The sequence below is a fragment of the Saccopteryx leptura genome, chromosome 7 (genome assembly GCF_036850995.1).
Source record: "Saccopteryx leptura isolate mSacLep1 chromosome 7, mSacLep1_pri_phased_curated, whole genome shotgun sequence".
Taxonomy (NCBI): domain Eukaryota; kingdom Metazoa; phylum Chordata; class Mammalia; order Chiroptera; family Emballonuridae; genus Saccopteryx; species Saccopteryx leptura.
The window spans coordinates 8,661,700-8,682,338 of NC_089509.1; the positions used below are offsets into that span (position 1 = coordinate 8,661,700).

A 20,639-nucleotide genomic window follows, 5' to 3' on the forward strand; every position below is an offset into this window, starting at 1 on the left:
CAATGGGAGAATATATTTGACAATACGTCTGATAATGGGTTAATAACCAAAATTTATAAAGAACTTGTAAAACTCAATACCAGGAAGACAATCCAATCAAAAAATGGGCGAAAGAGGCCCAGAGCGTCAGCCTGGCATGCGGGGGACCTGGGTTCGATTCCTGGCCAGGGCACATAGGAGAAGCGCCCATTTGCTTCTCCACCCCCCCCCTCCTTCCTCTCTGTCTCTCTCTTCCCCTCCCGCAGCCAAGGCTCCATTGGAGCAAAGATGGCCCGGGCGCTGGGAATGGCTCCTTGGCCTCTGCCCCAGGCGCTAGAGTGGCTCTGGTCGCGACGCCCCCTGGTGGGAGAGCATCGCCCCCTGTTGGGCAGAGCGTCGCCCTTGGTGGGCGTGCTGGGTGGATCCCGGTTGGGCGCATGCGGGAGTCTGTCTGACTGTCTCTCCCTGTTTCCAGCTTCAGAAAAATACAAAAAAAAAAAAAAAATGGGCGAAAGAAATGAATAGACACTTCTCCAAAGATACAGATGGCCAATAGGCAAATGAAAAAATGCTCAACATCACTAATCATTAGAGAAATGTAAATTAAAACCACAATGAGATATCACCTCAAACCAGTCAGAATGGCACTCATCAAAAAAACAACATAGAATAAGTGCTGGCGAGGATGTGGAGAAAAGGGAACCCTCCTGCACTGCTGGTGGGAATGCAGACTGGTGCAGCCACTGTGGAAAACAGTATGGAGATTCCTCAAAAAACTGAAAATCGAACTGCCTTTTGACCCAGCTATCCCACTTTTAGGAATATTCCCCAAGAACACCATAGCACTGTTTCAAATGAAGAAATGCACCCCCATGTTTATGGCAGCATTGTTCACAATAGTGAAGATCTGGAAACAGCCCAAGTGTCCGTCAGTGGACGAGTGGATTAAAAAACTTTGGTACATATATACTATGGAATACTACTCAACCATAAGAAATGATGACATCGGATCATTTACAACAACATGGATGGACCTTGATAACATTATACGGAGTGAAATAAGTAAATCAGAAAAAACTAAGAACTATATGATTTCATACATAGGTGGGGCATAAAAATGAGACTCAGAGACAGGTACAAGAGTGTGGGGTTATGGGGTGAGGGAGAGAAGAGGGAGTGGGTGGGGGAGGGGAGGGGCTCAAAGAAAAGCAGTTAGAAGATGACAGAAGACAATTGGACTTTGGGTGATGGGAATGCAGCATAATCAAATGTCAAAATAACCTGGAGATGTTTTCTCTAAACATATGTACCCTGATTTATCAATGTCATCCCATTAAAATTAATTTTAAAAAAAGAAAAAAAAGGAAAAAAATAAAGAGCAATGCATGGTTGCAAAGTAACTTTTTAAGAACACAGAAAAAAAATTAGTAATTTTTTTGTATTGGTATTTATGTTTGTTTTGGTTAGTTTAATTTTTTTTTAAATAAAATGATATCAAAAGTAAAGACCCTCAAAGTCATATATACATTCTGTTAGCTCATGGTACTTTGCTTACAATCATACTGCAAAGTAAATAAATGTAAACAAAACTGCATTAACGTGTACCTTTTTTTTAAGCCAAAGTTAAAATATAAATTGATCCTGCCACAGCTATTTAACAACTATATCTTTAGTTCTCAGTTCAAACTAAACATAAACTATTATATGCTGTGGCCACCAAGGAGCATTGAGAAATAATACAAATGGTACTTCCCCATACAAGCTTATTTTGAGCATATATTAAACTGCAACTTTTATTGTTTTAATAATTAGAATCTAATTATTTCCAAGTGTAACTTATTTTATAACATTTAGGGAAGCAAATATCTGAATAATTTAGGCTAATTGAAAGTATAGAGAATGTTTCTAGAATATTTCAGCTATTCACGTAAGTGCTATGCTTCTCCTTTTCAGTCTATCTTTGTAGTCTCAGGGTAAAATTTAGAACAGAGTCACTGCATTTGTAAGGGAAAAAATGGTAAGCTGGTTTTGGTTGATCTAGCTAATTATATGTGGTGGAAAATATTCAGAACTTCCTTGTATTCTTATAATTGGTAGCCTAAAGGTGAGAAATATATGACTATAACCAAATATTTTATTCTTTACTAAAATAATATAGCACCTAATGACAATGTAGTGTATGCTAAAGTGAAATATAAATGTGATAATTTCACTTTTCTTTATCAGTATTTTTTCTTTTTTGGACATCTGATTTGATATTTCCATGTATAAATGTACAAACTAATGCTATATAATTGCAAATAATCGTTAACTATGTTTTAATAATATAAAAAAGTTTACATGCTCAAATAAATTTGGAAAGCACTGTGTTGAATACAAATAAACAGTTTTCTTTAAAAACAAAAACAAAAACAAAAAACAAACAAGAAAGAAATATCCTCCAGTTGCCCTTCAGCACCTACAAGCTATAGCCCATGCTCTCCACTGCTGCCATGCCTTTGTGCATGCCATTTCCCTGCCTGGAGTGTCCTCCTCACACCCCAGCCCACGGGGTCCTCCTCTTAGTATAACCACATGTCATCTCCATGTTAGTGAGGACCATCCCCATGTCTCCAGTCAGTTTTGTGCTTCTCTGGGACCACAAAGGAGCCTGTGTGAGCCTCTATTACCATGCTTGGTAATTAGTGTAATTGATTGATGACAGGGTTCTATTCCTATTAGACTGCAAGACCTTCAGAATTGAAACCTTTGCTCTTCAGTCAGGACTTCCCAGTATGCAATTAGAATGGATAAAAGGCTGGAGCCACATTCTGCAGGTGCCTCCCCTACCCCACACATTGCTAGATATTAACAACTTAGTTGCTGAATCATTGGGAGGCGATTGGATGGCAGGAGAGAGGGGTCAGGCAGTGGTGATGGAGGGATGGAGGGTGAAACTCGGGACAGTATGTATTTCTGAACTAGAAGAGAAGTACTGTATTTCAGTATTTTAACAGCTGGCATGGCCATTATATCTCAATATCTAACAGCTCAATAGCCATCCTTTTTATATCCTTGAGGACAGACAGCACTGTGCCTGGTAGTAGATGTTTAATAAATATTTACTGAAAAAACAAAACATATATTAAATTACAACTGAAATTATCAAATATTTTCCCAAGAATAAGGAGGAGAAATCTGAAATTTGGCTTCTATAGTGACAGTCTATTGTGTTTGTCATCCCTGCATTCATTTCCCCCTTCATTTAAAAATAAAGATTGGTTAGTGGATGGGCGGGAGCTCCAAGTTGGTCTAATAAAACTTGGTCCTGAGAGTTTTGCTTAAATGTCCAATCCCTCCAGCCCTTCCAACCACCCATGCTACAAATAGTGTTTGGAGCTTCTGGCTGCTGTCTCAGCCCCGTGAAGAGGGGCCTGAAAAGGAAGCCTGCAGAAAACCAAGACATGGCAGAGTCAGGGTCCTGCAACCGGAGTTAAACTCCTAGACGCAGGCATGCCTGAAGGTCCATCTTGCATCTTTCAGTTAAATGACCCAATTAATTCCTTCTCTTGCTTATAGTATTTTGACTTTGTGTGTGTGTGTGTTTTCTTTTTCTTTTCAGTCACAGTCCAGTATAACTCAGCTAGAAAGATAACCTTCCATTAGAAAAAATACAAATATGAGTTTTTATGTATGTGAATATCTCTTAGCTTTTCACATCCTATGGCCTTTTGGTAGTTTATTTTGATAAACTCACCTTTCACCAAGTAGCACATTAGATAGATTTATAAATGAGGGGAAATCCAGTGTGTTCATGACAGGATAGGCATGGATGGGAATAAGCAAAGTTTCATCACCCTAGAAGTAATGGGGAAAATGTCAAGTTTACCACACTGAAGACTACAAGTTTTAAAGATGACTTGTAGCTATTTTATTTTGTTTTCTATCATTAAAAAATATTTCTTAAAAAAATATTTCCTTAAGAAACTTAAGTGTTTAAATACAGCATTTAAAATGTTGATTTTTCTTAGCTACAAACAAAGCATAAATAACTTTAAACATGTCTCATTGAAATGATATTCATTATTATTCAGGAAAGCTAAAGACAAAGATGACTTCACATAGACATAAAGATAGTAGTTTGTTTCTATTTCAGAGAGTAAGAGGGAGCCTGACCAGGGGGTGGTGCAATGGATAGAGCATCAAATTGGGACGCGGTGGACCCAGGTTCAAAACCCCGAGGTCGTCAGCTTGAGCACAGGCTCACCAGCTTGAGCGTGGGGTCACTGGCTTGAGTGTGGGATCATAGACATGACCTCATGGTCACTGGCTTGAGCCCAAAGGTTGCTGGCTTGAAGCCCAAGGTCACTGGCTTGAGCAAGGGGTCACTCACTCTGCTGTAGCCTGCCACCCTCAAAGCACATATGAGAAAGCAGTCAATAACAACTAAGGTGGTGCAATGAAGAACTGATGTTTCTCATCTCTCTCCCTTCCTGTCTGTCTGTCCCTATCTGTCCCTCTCTCTCTGTCTCTGTCACAAAAAAAAAAAAAAGAAAAGAAAAGAAAGAGGGAAACACAGCCCTTGGTAGCCTGAGAGAAAGAGAAACTAGCACAGAACAGCTGCTCCCGGGCCCAATAGCGAACAGAGGCTGGAAGAGGATGGATGCTGCTTCTAGTCCCGCACCATGGTGGACCTTAAACGTGACCATTAACCTCTACAGCCTGTTTCTTCCTGTGCAAAATAGGGATATCTGCATTTTGTTAAAGGTATTTTTGAGAATTAAAGTAGCTGATGGCCTTAAGAAGTTAAAAGTACTGTAACAATGCAAGGTATTATTAGTACTACTACTGCTCACAAAAATTAGGGGATCAGGGAACGTGCAAATACTCCAGTACTTTCAGCCTTTGGTATAGTGCATTTTCACCAATGAAATAAAAGTTCATTTTGCGCCTGATCAGGCCATGGTGCAGTGGATAGAGCGTCGGACTGGGATGCAGAGGACCCAGGTTCAAGACCCCCGAGGTTGCCAGCTTGAGAGCGGGCTCATCTGGTTTGAGCAAAAGCCCACCAGCTTGAACCCAAGGTCGCTGGCTCCAACAAGGGGTTACTCGATATGCTGAAGGCCCGCGGTCAAGGCACATATGAGAAAGCAATCAATGAACAACTAAGGTGTTGCAACGTGCAATGAAAAACTAATGATTGATGCTTCTCATCTCTCTTTGTTCCTGTCTGTCTGTCCCTGTCTATCCCTCTCTCTGACTTGCTCTCTGTCTCTGTAAAAAATAAATAAATAAATAAATAAATAAAAAGTTCATTTTGCATCTCAATTGCATAATCAAACAACTTTCTTTGACTTGCTTTCCTGATGTTCTTGTTTAATAATAAAAAATCAAATGCTTTTTTTTATTGCTTCATATTTATTTTGAAATATCCCCTAATTTTTGTGAGCAGCATATTAGGAGCAGGAGAGGTATGGGGCACTCTATACAATGCCCAGCCTAGGGATTTGTGTTCTTGGTATGAAAATTTTTTCCAGAAAACAATATTCCAGTTTCAGTTTTAGGTTTTCTTTTTCTTTTTAAAAATTGATAATTGTTAGTTACTAAAGCAAACTCTTCTATTTTAGTTTTGAAATTTTGAATTTAATTAACCTTAAGGCTTCTTAGCTTACAAGAGCTGGGGCTGGACATTAGAGCAGAGAGAAGTGTGGAAATGACTGGTGTCAGAGGAGGATTAACAGCAGGGCGCTGGCCCTGACTGGAGGCCAAAGGATGAATTGGGTGACCTAGAAAAGGCTCATGTGAAGTCACACAGCACAGACAGCCATCTGGGGCCAGGCCACACAGGCTCCCACATCCTGTACACCCCGAGACATTCCCACACAAAGGCCAGTCCCAGTGTTTATAAACATAACTCGGGGGTCTAGCACTTAAAGGAGTGAGGCTGAGTTATTTGAAAATGTCGTCATCAGCCACCGGCTCCAGATGATGAATGAGGTTTCGAGGCCAGGGCAGGTGGGAAACCAGCTGCAGACTGCATCTGCGTTCTGCCCCACTTCTCAGCAGCCTAAGGCAGCCCACCTGGGACCCCCTGGGTGGGAGCCTCATGCCACTCAGACTGGCTGAATAAGGAGCTCCAGGTAACAGGCTGAGAAACATCACACCTATCCTTCCAGCTCTCTTCTTCCCTTGAGGATATTAGTTTTGACACTTTTCCCACCCTCAAAAACCTGATTTTAAGAAACTTACCTTACAGTGGACATGGATGCAATCGTAATAGTATCGCCACTCGTCTGGAGAAAATGTAATGGTGACCGTGAGGGACAAGCCAGGGACAAGGCGGTGTTCCTAGAAGACAAGGGACACCTGTTGGCACAAGCCCTAGAGCACTCAGAGAACAGGACTCTGCTAACAACACGCTACACCCCTATCGCAAGGTGACTGGGACACAGAAAACCGCAACCCAACAGAGAGCACCGCGAAAGAGCAGGCCATCCCAAGGTGTTTACCTTTTTCACGTATTTGATCTGAAAATATTTGGTTTGTGGTGGTAAAATATGAACGTGTGTGTCCTCATTGGAAACATTGACCAGATGCTGGGAGAGAAAAAGAAGCATTCAGAATGAACATATTGTTTTAATATTTGCATATTCATTTCCTCATTTATTTATCCCTCATCTTATTCCTAAAGGGATTTGAGAAGATACAATGTATTTTTTTCTTTTTAAATATTTTATTTTTAACTTTATTCAGTTTTTTTAGAGAGAGAGAGAGAGAGAGAGAGAAGGGAGAGGAGCAGAAAGCATCAACTCCCATATGTGCCTTGACCAGGCAAGCCCAGGGTTTTGAACCGGCGACCTCAGCATTCCCAGGTCAACACTTTATCCACTGTGCCACCACAGGTCAGGTGATCCAATGTATTTTTTAATTTTTTAAAAGTTTCTAGCCTGACCAGGCGGTGGCACAGTGGATAGAGCTTTGGACTGGGACACAAAGGACCCAGGTTTGAAACCCTGAGGTTGCCAGTTTGAGCACAGGCTCACCAGCTTGAGTGCAGGGTTGCTGGCTTGAGCATGGGATCATAGACATGATCCCATGGTCGCTGGTTTGAGCCCAAAGGTCGCTGGCTTCAAGCCACAAGTTGTTGAGCCAGCAACTGACTCTCTCTGTCTTTGTAAAATAATAAAATAAAAATAAATAAATAAAAAGTTTCTAAATCTATCAAATGCCATTTAAAGAGTAATGAAATAAACACAGCAAACATCATTTATTGAATAATAAAATGTGCCTATGTGCCTCCTGCTCAGCTTAAGAACTTGAACCAGAGGCTGTACCCCTTGCCCCCGCCAGGACCCCCAGTCCTGACAGGTTACTGTGTGGATCTTCTTGTTGGAATTAATGTAGCCCTGTGATTTAACTGAGCTAAGAAGCCAGCCACCCACCAACTCTGTTTCTCTAATTACATGCCACTGGTCCTGGGGACCCCAAATCACTTAGGCAGTCAAAAAATCAGAAGGAAAAAAAAAGAGTGTGGCAGTGTGGGTAGGATAGCCTCCTATCCATCCCGGGGGAATTTTGTTTTTCTGAGAGAGGTAGAGAGAGAGAGAGAGAGAGACAGGAACATCAAGCTGTTTCTGTATGTGCCCTGACCAGGGAATTGAACTGGCAACCTCCACACTCCAGGAGGATGCTCCAACCAACCAAGCTATCTAGCCTGGGCTTAAGTCTTTATGTATTTATTTATTTATTTGAGAGACAGATAAAAGAAGGGAGAGAGAAGGAAGAGATAAGGAAAGTATTCGTTTGTTGTTCCACTCAGTCCTGCGTTCTCTGGCTGCTTCCCAAGTGTGCCCTGATCAGTCTCAATCCCACAGCGTCATCATTTCAGATGATGCTCTTAACCAACTGAGCCCACTGGCTAGGGCCATGGAAATGTAAAAGAACTCAAGTTAGGGAGTTCTTTGATGGTGACAGGAGGCCAGTCCTGTGAAGCAGGACAACCTGCTGGATAAATCAACTGAGTCTCTGAATAGAGGTGTTTTTCCTTCCTCTTGAGAGGGGAGCAGGAGTTGGTCTCTGGGGATCTGGGCTTCTCTGCCTGGGCCAAGGGACAGTTAAGAGATCTTTGGTTTCCAAAGTCTAGGGCAGAGGCTGGGACTGTCACTGAGCCCATTGCCTAAAGCCTCACATTTATCAAAGCCCTAAATTAGACTTCAGGCATTATTTCTTGGTGAGGTTACACTGGTGTTTGCATTTGTTGAAAGTTCTCATTTGTCACCTGTGAACATTCTCAAAATACCACAATTTTTGTGACTTTGTTTTGACACATCATATATATATGTTAAAAACTTTTTTAAAAAGTTGCTAAGACATCTCTTGACCTTCAAGGGGCCCTTTTAGTTACCTACTTGCAACTAAAACTGGAGAGAAAAGTAATAATCAAGGAAAGATGAGCCTTGAGAAGGTGAAGGAAGTGTTGAGAAAGTGTATTTTAAATTAATAATAACAGTTTATTTGAAAACATAAGAAAGCATGAATGATTACCCCTGTTACCCTTGAGATTTGCCTAAAATATTACCCTGTCTTCCCATTTTGGGGGTCAGTAGATGTCCCCAAACCGTCTAAGATAGTGGTCCCCAACCCCTGGGCCGCGGACCGGTACTGGTCTGTGAATCATTTGGTACTGGTCCACAGAGAAAGAATAAATAACTTACATTATTTCCATTTTATTTATATTTAAGTCTGAACGATGTTTTATTTTTAAAAAATGACCATATTGCCTCTGTTACATCCATCTAAGACTCACTCTTGATGCGTGTCTCGGTCACGTGATACATTTATCCGTCCCACCGTAAAGGCTGGTCTGTGAAAATATTTTCTGACATTAAACCAGTCCGTGGCACCAAATGGCTGGGGACCACTGGTCTAAGATACCTGGTCCACCACGGGCTGACTTTCTCCTGGCCCTCAAGATACCTGGTCCACCACGGGCTGACTTTCTCCTGGCCCTCAAGATACCTGGTCCACCACGGGCTGACTTTCTCCTGGCCCTCAAGATACCTGGTCCACCACGGGCTGACTTTCTCCTGGCCCTCAAGATACCCGGTCCACCACGGGCTGACTTTCTCCTGGCCCTCATGATACCTGGTCCACCACGGGCTGACTTTCTCCTGGCCCTCATGATACCCGGTCCACCACGGGCTGACTTTCTCCTGGCCCTCATGACCAGGGAATCCCCTCATCAGGGAATCACATGAAATTCAGCCCCAGCTTCAGTTTTTCAGAACTGATCCTCACAACACACAAACAAAAACCCACTCAGCCAGTGGGTTTAATAGCTTTTACTTAAGAGTCACAGCGATTTCCCCCATATTGCCCACAGCACTCTTCATTTCCCCTCCCATCACTGCCCCTCTGGGTCTCCTCAGGAGAGTCCACTCATCCCTGACAGGACAGAGCAAAACCCACCCTCCAGAGAAGTCCTGGCTTCGGGTGGACAGGGGCTCACCTTTAATCCCAAGCACTTCTCATCGTATTGCCCCAAACAAATTTCAGACAGGAGGTTAGCATCTTTTAATACTTCCCTTCAGTGGCACAGCTTCTCAGAGAAGGTTAATACTTAACCCCAGGCATCTGGGGACAAAATTTAAGCAGCCTTAAAAGAGCTTTTTAATCTTAAAATGCACATTGGTCATGCATTTTGCTCTAAAATTTTGCTCTCTAATGCATTTCTCTAAAACAAGAGAGCAAAGTGGAAGCCCCAGAAATGCTCTGAGCTCACCCCCAGGCTTCGCCTCCCACCCTTGCACACTGAGGAGAGGCTGCTGGGATTGGGGGGGGGGGTTCTAATGGCTGCACTACGAAATTGAAGACAAACACTATTATTTCAGAAAGCCTGAAGGAACTGTGAATTCATGAAAGGCAAGGTTGAGGCTGACAACTTTCTTTTGGGCTGACAACATTAACACCGGCTGTCTCATGGGGAAATTATTATTTAACTAATAAATATAGTTTCCCAGACAAAACCTTAACACAGAGGGGAAAAAGAACTTAAGAATTTTTGGTTTTTGAGAACACTGGACATCACTGTTTCAAATTTTAAAGTAAATGAAAGCATTGTTTTAAATATAAATCCAAGCAAAATGCTTTCATTTCTTTTAACAGGTCTGGATCAATCTCAAATGTTAGTGAACAGTTCATTGTGGTTTTAAACCCACATTCAGTCATTCCATTCTTGGGCAATTTGCATAGTTTCCTGTAGCAAAACCAAGATAAAAGCAGTTGGATGTCCCCCCTTGTTTGGCAAGAACCTCAAGGTAATTGCCCTAAGCTTTTGCTTTACTTTACCGATGGAAACAGGAGGCTGGCTCTCCAAGATCTCCTAGTATGTTATTAAGATGAAATCATTTTGTGTTTTTATTTATTTCTGTGTTTGTTTGTTTGTTTTGTGACAGAGGCAGAGCGAGACAGAGGGAGGGACAGATAGGGACAGACAGACAGGAAGGGAGAGAGATGAGAAGCATCAATTTTTCATTGTGGCACTTTAGTTGTTCATTGATTGCTTTCTCATATGTGCCTTGACTGGTGGGGGGGGGGGGGGAGCTACAGCAGAGTGAGTGTCCCCATGCTCAAGCCAGTGACCTTGGGTTCAAGCTGGTGAGCCTTGCTCAAACCAGATGAGCCCGCGCTCAAGCTGGTGACCTCGGGTTCTGAACCTGGGTCTTTCCACGTCCCAGTCTGATGTTCTATCCACTGTGCCATGCCTGGTCAGGCTATTTTTGTGTGTTTTAAAGTCCAAAAGAAGCAGTATGATAATTTAGACTTTAATCTGCATTTACTTGGAATTACTGAGTCTCTGCCAAGTCACTCACTTCCAATTGTGGACCCCGAGAAAGAAGATACCTACCAAGAAGGGCTCCTGGTGGATGACTGGGGTCAACTTTAAAAAAAAGTACCTAGCAGCTCTTGTTAAACATCAACACAAACCATACTTCAGCGATAAGCCTGCACTAAGCTGCCTACTTCCCACACTGAACTGCCTGTCCGCACTGTCTCCTGCCATCTGAGTCAGTCCTGATTAAGGAGTTCCTGCAATTGTATTTCAACCAACAGGACTGAAGCTTACTCTGTCTAATTGGAACTGCACAGCTATAACCCCAGTATCTTCATTAACCAATCAGAGTGACTCCATTTTGACCAATCAGGAGATTGCCTTTGGGACCAATCAAATTTTGAAGACTTGGAGATTTTATTTGTATGAGTATGAACCAATCAGGGAAAAGGGACAGGGCCTTTTCTCTGTATAAGCCAGCATCCCTCTGGCTCAGAGGAAGCACTTTCCCTTTTTACTGAAGACAGAAGATTGCTTTCCTGGCTGGAGCTGAAGAAACCAAAGTTGAATGAAGCAGACTGAAACAGAACACAGCAAGTGGAGCAGACCAAAGCAGAGCAGTGCAACCTCACCCTAGGGCCATCTTGGCCCGGGCCACCTTCACGGCTGTGCTGCTTCATAACTGAGCTCCACAGTCAGTCTGTAGCACAATTGAGCTGTTTGCATGGAATAAAGTTTCCTTCTTCACTATACCCCAATTTAGGGATTCCTGTTGACATTGAATTGGCACCAAGAATCATTAGTTGACACTATAAAGTGGTGTTCAATATCTTCACAAGTGTTTATTGGGTGCCTTCTGTGTGGAAGGCACTGTGTTATACAAAAGACAGAAGCAGCTCTGTCTTTCAGCAGAATGAAGCTTTGCCTCCCTTGAAAAATCCTCAGCCCATGTAAACAAGACTGCATACAGGTCTCCAAATGTGCTGCATGCTGGCTTACCCTCGCCTCTCTCCACCACCTCCTCCAGGCCCAGAATGTCATCTCCACTCCTCACTTAGTTTACAGATTATCCCAAATAGCTTACCCTGCACAACCTCTTTACATCATGACCAGGAAGCTAATGAGAAGATGCTTGACATCATCAGTCATTAAGGAAATGCAAATAAAAAAAAGTAAGTTGAATGGTGGCCTCAAAAAATATGTGCACACCCCAATACCTGGAACCTAAGAATGTGACCTTATTTGGGAAAAGGGTCATTGCAGATATTATTAAGCTGGACCTTGAGAAGAGAACATCCTGATTACCCAAATAGGTCCTACATCCAATAAAAAGTCCTTTTAAGTACCAGAGGAAAAGATATAGGGAATCAATCCATGTGAAGATGCAAGTAGAGACTAGAGTTATGTAGCCACAGGACAAAGAACCCCTGGAGCCCCAGAAGCTGGAAGAAGCAAGGAAAGAGTCTTCTCAAGAGTTCTCAAGAGAACATGGCCCTACTGACTCCTTGGTTTTAGACTCTGGTATCCAGAATAATTTTCTGGTTTTTCTTTTTAAGCCCTAAAATGGTGGTAATTTGTTATGGCAGCCACAGAAAACTAATGTTCTACTCCTTAATATATATCCAAGAGACTATGTTCATACAAAAGCATGTACACATGCCCTGGTTGGATGGCCCAGTGAATAAAGCATTGTGTGGTGCACCGAGGTCGTGGGTTCAATCCCCGATCAGGGCACATATGAGAAGCAATCAATGAGTGCACAACTAAATGGAACAACTGAGTGGAACAATGAGTTAATGCTTCTCTCTGTCTCTCTCTCTCTTTCTAAAAGCAATCAATAGTAATAAAAAAGATAGTATTCCCTCAGAAAAATGTTCCTTTAAAAATAAAATAAAAGAGTAAATACAAATAATTGCAAGGAGTACGAGGTGGGGAATGGGGTGGAAAGAGACTTGGCATGGGGCATGGGGGCACAATGTGGTGTGTAGAGGGTGTTATATTGAGTGGGGCACTTGAAACCATGTCCACACAATAAATTAAAAATAAAAATTTTTAAAAAGAATACGAAAAACAAACATGTGCATGAATGCTCATAACAGCATTCATTATTCAAAATAGTCCCAAAGTATAAGCCCAAATGTCCATCAATAGATAAATGAATGCATAAACAAAGTGATATACATCTGTACAATTGAGTATTATTCAGCCATTAAAAGAAATGAAGTACTGATATATACTATAAGCTGAATAAGCCTGGAAAACATGCTAAATGAAAAAAGCTAGTCACAAAAGACCATATGTCCATAACTTTCTTTTATATGGAATGTCTAGAAGAGGCAAATCTATATATAGCAACAGAAAGTAGATTGTAGCTGCCTAGGATGGGGGGTTGAGGAGAGTGAGGGGGCTAGGGATGGGTGGTGAATTGTTTATTCATTATAAACAATGAATATTTATGAATGCTAATTATTTAAAATCTATCTACTATAATTTAGACAGGAGACCTAATAACCAGGAAAAGCAAGCTCCAGAATGTATTACTAGCCTTGGTCTTTAATGCAATGTTCTAAGAATTGTGTCCCTGTAGGTTAATGGGTGAAGTTCCTAGTCAGTTTTAAATCCTAACCCTTTTCCTGAGTGGAAACACATGGCACCTACCAGGTTTCTCTCCTGGTCTGTCCTCTCTCTACCTACTGCGAGGTGCAAGAACTCATGAAAACTGAGCACTCTGTTCACTGAGGACAGCTTGAGAAAGCCTGCCCTCTCTTCCCGAGAAGCTTTGCCACTTGTCAGTTTCTTTCAGCAATTCTCCTCTGAGAAGTCTAACACAACAGTCAGAATTCTCTCTTAAAGTTACCTGATTTAAGACATGGCTTTTAAGAACGTAGTACATTTAAAAGTGGAGACTCTCTTGGTGGGGAGACAGGGGACAGAAGGTGATATCACATACAAAGCTAGATCCCAGAGGGCCCACGTGGAGAGAGCCCACCTCTGCCTTCCTAACACATGCTCAGAAGACAGTCCGGCTTTGTTCTCAGGTCCAGCTGGAGTAGTTCTGATGTCCTGCTTGGTATGAGCTCAGTGCTGAGGCCACCGAGGTTTGCAGTGTAGACTTAAACATGCAGGTCCCTTTTGGCATGGAAGTTAGCAATGCTGCAGTCACCCATAACCCACTCCAGCTGAATGTCCTGGTCAATGGAAGGGACCCAGCAAGGACTGGGCCTCCGTGTGGCTCTGTGGGAGATGGCAGTCGCTGTAGGCTTCATCTGTCCCTTCTGCAGCTCATTCAATGGAGCTGATCCCTGCCATCCAAGACCTGGCCAGAATCTCTTTGGCCAGGATGATTGATTTAGGCATGGCCTCTGACTTGGGCAAGTGAAACAAAACCCTCGCTGGGGCCTCTTAGGAAGGGGCCTGGATCAGTAGTGCGTTGGCTTGGAGGAAGGCAGCCTGAGTCCGTCTGTCTCCATCACTTAGTAGCTCTGTGTTTTTGAGCCAACTATTTAACCTTTTGGAATTTTGTTTTCCACATCTGTATAATTAGAGGAAGATGACAACTTCCACAGAGCTAGCATAGCACTAAATTGAATTATGTGAGACACAAGCACAGTTCCTTGCCTCGAACAGTCACACAGCAAGGACACCCATTTGTTAAGAGAGCTGAGAAGAGCCTCTGGCCTGAGGGAAGTAACTTGTCCAAGGACATTGATGTGACTTGAAAATTTCTCACCCTTGAACTATCTTTCTGGCCCAATTTATACCTGCACTTCTGTTGCTCTTTAGATGAATGAGTAGTTTAAATGAGGAAAATCCATATCTCTCATTATTATGATTAATGATTTTTTTTTCCTTAAGTGAGAAGTGAGGAGGCAGAGAGACAGACTTTTCCATGCCCCTCAACCCGGATCTATGGGGCAAGCCCCCTCCTGGGAGATGCTCTGCCCATCTGGAACCATTGCTCTGTTGCTTGGCAACTGAGCTATTTTAAGCACCTGAGGTGAGGCCATGGAGCCAGCCTGAGTGTCCTGGGGCCAACTTGCTCCAACTGGCTGCTGGAGAAAAAGAGAGAGAGAGAGAGAGAGAGGGAGAGAGAGAGAATGGAGAGGGGAGGTGTGGAGAAACAGGTGGTCGCTTCTCCTGTGTGCCCTGACCAAGAATTGAACCTGGGACATCCATGCACCAGGTCAATGCTCTACCACTGAGCCAACTGGCCAGGGCCTATTATGATTAATTAATCCACTTACAAAGTACCTACCAGAAACTGTTGGTGTTGTTTTTCTACTTGATAGCCTCCAAAGTGCACTATCCCAGGCTTGGCTTGTATGACCTTATTATTCAGAAGTTTTGCATAAATTTCTATAAAAAAAATGTAAATAAATACATGATGAGATGAGACATAAAAGAAAATGTTAAGTAAAAGAAAATTCTATTAACATGGGCTCTTTTTAAATTAGAATATTTTAAGCAAATGAAAGTTTCAGAAGATATAGCTGTCAACAAGATTAATGATCTGTTCCAAAAACTGTAAGGCCTTTCCTTCTACTTTTACACATTACTTGGGAGAGATCATCATAATAGAAATTCATCTTCATTGTTAATTACCTATTAAAATAATTTGCCCTTTACATATTGTGCAAGTATTTTTAGAAAAACACAAGCTCATAAAATGCGCAGGCCTGTCTTTGCTCTGCACAGCACAGTGCCTACTTATTACGTACTGAATGCCCAGTTCAAAGAATATGAACACTAAGTGTTTAACTGTATATTTAACTCTTATTATTTGATTTCCTCTGTGTAGAATTATAATGTGATATATAGTAATCTTTTAAAATGGATATTATGTAATATCTATTATTTGATATAGAGCAATCTTAAAACTCTGAATAATTATAGCTCTGGAGAGTAAGTCTCAAACTGTTATTGTAATATGAGTGTCTTTTTTTTTTCTTTCTAGTTTTGAGTACAAGGTTAAAACAGCTGAGCTCACAAAAGGGCCCAGGTCTACCAAACTTTCCCCTGCTCTTCATACAGACATGAGCCAAGATGTATGGAGAAGGCACCGAGAACCCACTGCACAATTGTTTCCGTGCCTCCAGTGCGTTATGCCACACGTGCATTTGTAATCCTCACTCCAACCCTGTGTATCTCCATTTTGTAGATAAGAGAGCTGAGTGAGACTCACCAAGATTAAGCAACTTGCCCACAGCTGGTAGTTAAAAATCAAGCCCAGGTCTGCATCATTCTAACCACTGAACTGCCTCCCTCAATTTAAAGGCATTATCCAGTTTCTTATAAAGGATCATTTTCAACTTTGACTATATCCCAGTCTCATGAGCCACAGACACCCTCACCCACCCTGAGCTCACTGTGATTCTAGAATACACCTGAAGGGGGTGTGAAACATTTGTGTTTTTGCTTCTCACCAGGTGAGCTGCTGCTGTCATCAGCTTTGGGCCAAACTGAAGGGCTGGAATGGGGATAAGGATGGGTTTCAGGGGGACTGACGGTCTCTGTGGGTAATCTGGTAATTATTTAAGTATTAAAATTAACATTATTTGATGATTTTTTTAATGTTTTGTTTTTGTTTTTAGGGGCATAAAATATATGCAAATAAACATTTTCTCTTAATGCCCAGAAATAGTCAAGTATACTAATTTTCACTCAACAGGTTCTACAATGACAAAAGAGCCACACCAAATATTACATTTCCAGCTTTTGCACTGCACTTTGAAAGAAGACAGGAAGCCACCTAGTATGACAAGAGGAAGCTGGACACTAACTCTTCATTCAGTTGTGCCACTTAGGGGAACTCATTTGACCTCTCTGGGTATCAGCTTCCCTGACAGTAACATGGAAATAAGATGTTGATGTCATTTGAATTAAATGAAAATAACGTAGGTAAAATGATTGGCTTTTTACATAATAGCTATAGAATTTACCAGGCTTTTCAGGCTAAGGAACATGCATGGGGAAAGGCAAGCAGGTATAGATGCCCAAGGTGTTGGCAGAGCAGGAGTAAAATGGAGGGGCTGGAGCCAGGAGTGACAGGGGCATGGCATGGCGGTGATGCTGGGTAGGCAGGTCAAGATCAGCAACAAAGAGGGCCAAACGTCAATGGAAGGAATTGCAACTTTTTCTGTATGCAAGGGGAACCTCTCAGAATATTCCAGTAGGACAGGGACAGAAACCAGTTGGGATTCCTTTTTTTCCCCCTGTATTTTTCTGAAGTGAGAAGCGGGAAGGCAGAGAGATAGACTCCCATCTGCGCCCGACCGGGATCCACCCGGCAAGCCCACCAGAGGCGATACTCTGCCCATCTGGGCCATTGCACCATTGCAACTGGAGCCACTCTAGTGCCTGAGGTGGAGGCCATGGAGCCATCCTCAGCACCCGGGTCAACTTTGCTCCAATGGAGCCTTGGCTGTGGGAGGGGAAGAGATAGATAGAGAGAAAGGAGAGGGGAAAGGTGGAGAAGCAGATGGTCACTTCTCCTATGTGCCCTGGCCAGGAATTGAACCAGGGACTTACACACGCCAGGTGGATGCTCTACCACTGAGCCAACCAGCCAGGGCCCCAGCTGGGATTCTACAAAGGAAACTGACTGGGGTATGAATGGTGGTCTGGAGGAGAGTATGGTCAGGGTGAAGAGCATTGCAATGGCCCTGGTGACCTACTGAGGATGAGGGACAAGGCAGTGGGGACAGATAGAAAAGATATTTGAGGAAGTGGAAACAATAGAACTTGGTGACTAATTCACACCTCAAAAAAATCTATCAGTTAAGTGGATGGATCTAAATAGAACCATTGTTCTTAATAAAAAACCACTGAGCCTAAAACACCATGTAGACAAATCAGCACCCAAAATTCCACTCTGCTTTATGGACTTTGGAGCCTCTGGGAAGCTGTGAGTTGTTCAGTAAATCTGTTCCTAAGCACTCACTTGATTCTAGGAGGTGATTAGGCACTTCCCTTCTTTTCTTGGGATCTTCAACTAGGCTCTTCAAAAGAAAGGGTGATATGTTATTAAATGGTTCCTCAGCATTCTTCAGTTCTCTGTTGGGGGTTTTCACGGCTGACATTTTATCATGAAAAATGGAATCTTCTTTTTAGAGCCAAAGGTCAATTCCTGGGCAGAAAACAGTAGCAGTATAATTAATTATCCATGAGAAACCCTACACATATGTTTGTTTGTTTTCAATCCTTGACAAATGTACCTCTTGTTATTGCACAGTTTACTGTGGTTCAGGCCTGCCCCGCCTCTAGTCTCTCTGCTGGCAAGTCTGTCCTGACACACGGCTGTCCCACGAATTTTTCTGCATCACACATCAGAACCCAATATCGTGCCATTGGTTAAAGCCCTTCTGTGGTCCTGATTCTCAAGAGTTTTTCCCAAAATGTAGTTCTCACATGCTTCTTGAGCTATTAGTTGAGGCATGTGAAGGAAAAAATAAAGGCTCTCACACAGCCGAATACGTTTGGAAAATGTTGAAGAAACAGGCCTCTTCTTTTTTGAGATTTCTCCTAATCAGTTTCTCAGATGTGACTGTGAAACTCTTTAACATTTGGAGACACTGTACAGGACACTGGCATTTATGAGCCATCTTCCTGGGTCCCTCTCTGGGGCAATGAGGAGGTAGACACCACAGGCATCCTCCATCTCCACTGGGTCTTTCCTAGCTCTGTCTGAGGACCTAGGGTCCCAGATCATGTCATACCCTTCATCAGCCTTGCCTGAACAGTCATTTTAAGTTCTACCTTCTTCATAAAGTCCACATTGGTCCCAATACTTTAACATTCCTTAACAATTACTGCCTCTACTTCTCATCTGGCACTAACAATTTATTGCCTTGTAACGGCACTTTACAAACCCCACAGATTTTTAATTTTCCCCAGCTAAAGATCTTAACCTGGGGCATTTGCACAGACTGGGGACTGCTCTGTGAAGACCCTGACATTGAACGTGAAATCATGAGTGGAGCTCTATGTGCTTTTTTTTTTTTTTTTTTTCCAGAGAGAGGGATAGTCAGGGACAGACAGACAGGAACGGAGAGAGATGAGAAGCATCAATCATTAGTTTTTCGTTGCAACACCTTAGTTGTTCATTGATAGCTTTCTCATATGTCCCTTGACTGCGGGTCTTCAGCAGACCAAGTAACCCCTTGCTGGAGCCAGTGACCTTGGGTTCAAGCTGGTGGGCTTTTGCTCAAACCAGATGAGCCCGCGCTCAAGCTGGCGACCTTGGGGTCTCGAACCTTGGTCCTCCCGCATCCCAGTCCGACGCTCTATCCACTGCGCCACCGCCTGGTCAGGCTCTATGTGCTTTTTTAAAATTTATTTTTAGATGGTTCATAGCTTTAGATTCCCAAAAGGTCTGTGGCATTGAGCAAAATGTAGTTGACTATACTGAAGAAGGTGCTCAATAAACGGTTTCTGCAATAAGTTTCTCTCCTCGCCCCCATCCTTCTCCCTAGCATCGCTGAAGCTTCCCCACACTTCACCGCAGCCTCCACCTCACTTGCTTCATCCCTGCCCCCAAGCTCATTTTCCAGCCCCTTCGACGCCGCAGCCGCTGATTCCCTCGCATTCCCTGCCCTTCTTCAAGCAGGTGCAAGAGCAAAACCGTCACCAATGCACTGACCCCCAAGGGTGAACCTGTCTCCCTTTTACACCCACCACGTCCTGGATCCCCTGCCCCAACCTCTCTATCCCGCAAACGCCTGCCCCTTCAGTCCCCCTTTACTCCCTTCCCTGCTAGGGTCAGGAGCAGGGGTCGACCTAGACCCACGTGCCACCGCATCCCCATTAACCCGCGTGGCCCAACCCCTCCTGACCCCAGCCCAGATGGACTTGCGCTCGGACCCTTCCCAGGGGTTCAGGTTGCTAGGGCAGCTCAGGGGCGGCCAAGGGGGCCACCCCGCCCCCGGTCGCAGGACTGCTCCTACTACAGAAGATCGCCAGACCTGACTTGGCCCTCTCCCGCCCACAACTCAGAGCGTTGCCATGACGACGCGGAAGGGCTCCCAGGGTAGGCCCCGGCGCGACCAAGTTCCCTAGGGAGGTGGGGGAAGCCGCGCTGTGGCAGCGCGGGGTCTGGGGCCTGTGAGCCTCTTCTGAGGACTCTGAGCCCTCTTTGAGGTTTAAAGAGAACACTGAAAGCGACTTAGGGGGTGTGAGGAGAATGGATTCCTGTGGAGAAAGGAGAAAGTCAGAAGAGACTATATCCTGGACACCAGCAAGAGCAGATCGCAGGAGAGGCCTGGGCCCAAAGGGGCGGGGCCTCAGGCACAGCGGGTGGAGCTTCCTAAAATATTAATAATTCATTCAGTGTCGCCCTAGGACCTAGGGCGGTTCTGAAAGTGTGCGCCAGGGCGCACTTGTGTGCCCCAGAAGATTTCTATGTGCTCCCTATGGTATTCCAGAGAAATATGTGCCTGTTGGGGACCATTAAACCAACATGGTTTTTGGAGTCTAGATATTTGGGGGACAGAGGTGTGGGGAATTGGCTGAAAGCTGGCAGTCTGCCCAACCCCCCCCCACACACACACACACACTCACTTGCCTGATTAGGTTGCCAGAGGCTGTTAAACTGTGGTGCTGAATTGTTTACACCACCTGCCATGTTCCCTGGAAAGACTGGAGGCAAGTTTCTTCTATCCTTTGTTCCGTGTAAAGTTAAGATGATATGTATGGTGGGGGTTTTTTGCGCTTGGTAAAATTCTTGGGTTGCCTTGGAAACAATCAAAGATCTCATTGATCTGCTAATGGACCACTTTGCCCTATAAATAAAGCAAGATGTGGTTTTTGGGCACGCTTTGTTCTTGTTGGCAGTAATTACAGGGCCCTCCCAACC

General features: G+C 43.5%; 1 protein-coding gene across 3 annotated transcripts in view; it reads right to left on the minus strand.

Annotated features, from left to right (window-relative positions):
* Positions 1–19,759, minus strand: part of CFAP221 (cilia and flagella associated protein 221) — a 97,067-nt gene extending 77,308 nt beyond the window's left edge. Inside the window, exons 1-6 of one of the 3 annotated variants that reach the window (XM_066346666.1) lie at positions 19,621–19,759; positions 17,730–17,915; positions 15,045–15,145; positions 6,468–6,554; positions 6,208–6,306; positions 3,716–3,816 (exon numbers count right to left, since the gene is read on the minus strand). In XM_066346666.1, coding sequence (XP_066202763.1) covers positions 3,716–3,816; positions 6,208–6,306; positions 6,468–6,554; positions 15,045–15,145; positions 17,730–17,868 — 527 coding nt within the window. In that variant the 5' untranslated portion in view covers positions 17,869–17,915; positions 19,621–19,759. Of the gene's footprint in view, positions 1–3,715; positions 3,817–6,207; positions 6,307–6,467; positions 6,555–15,044; positions 15,146–17,729; positions 17,916–19,596 lie in introns of all 3 variants that reach the window. The other 2 variants (XM_066346668.1, XM_066346667.1) reach the window with 2 other exon arrangements.
* Positions 19,760–20,639: the final 880 nt, after the last annotated feature.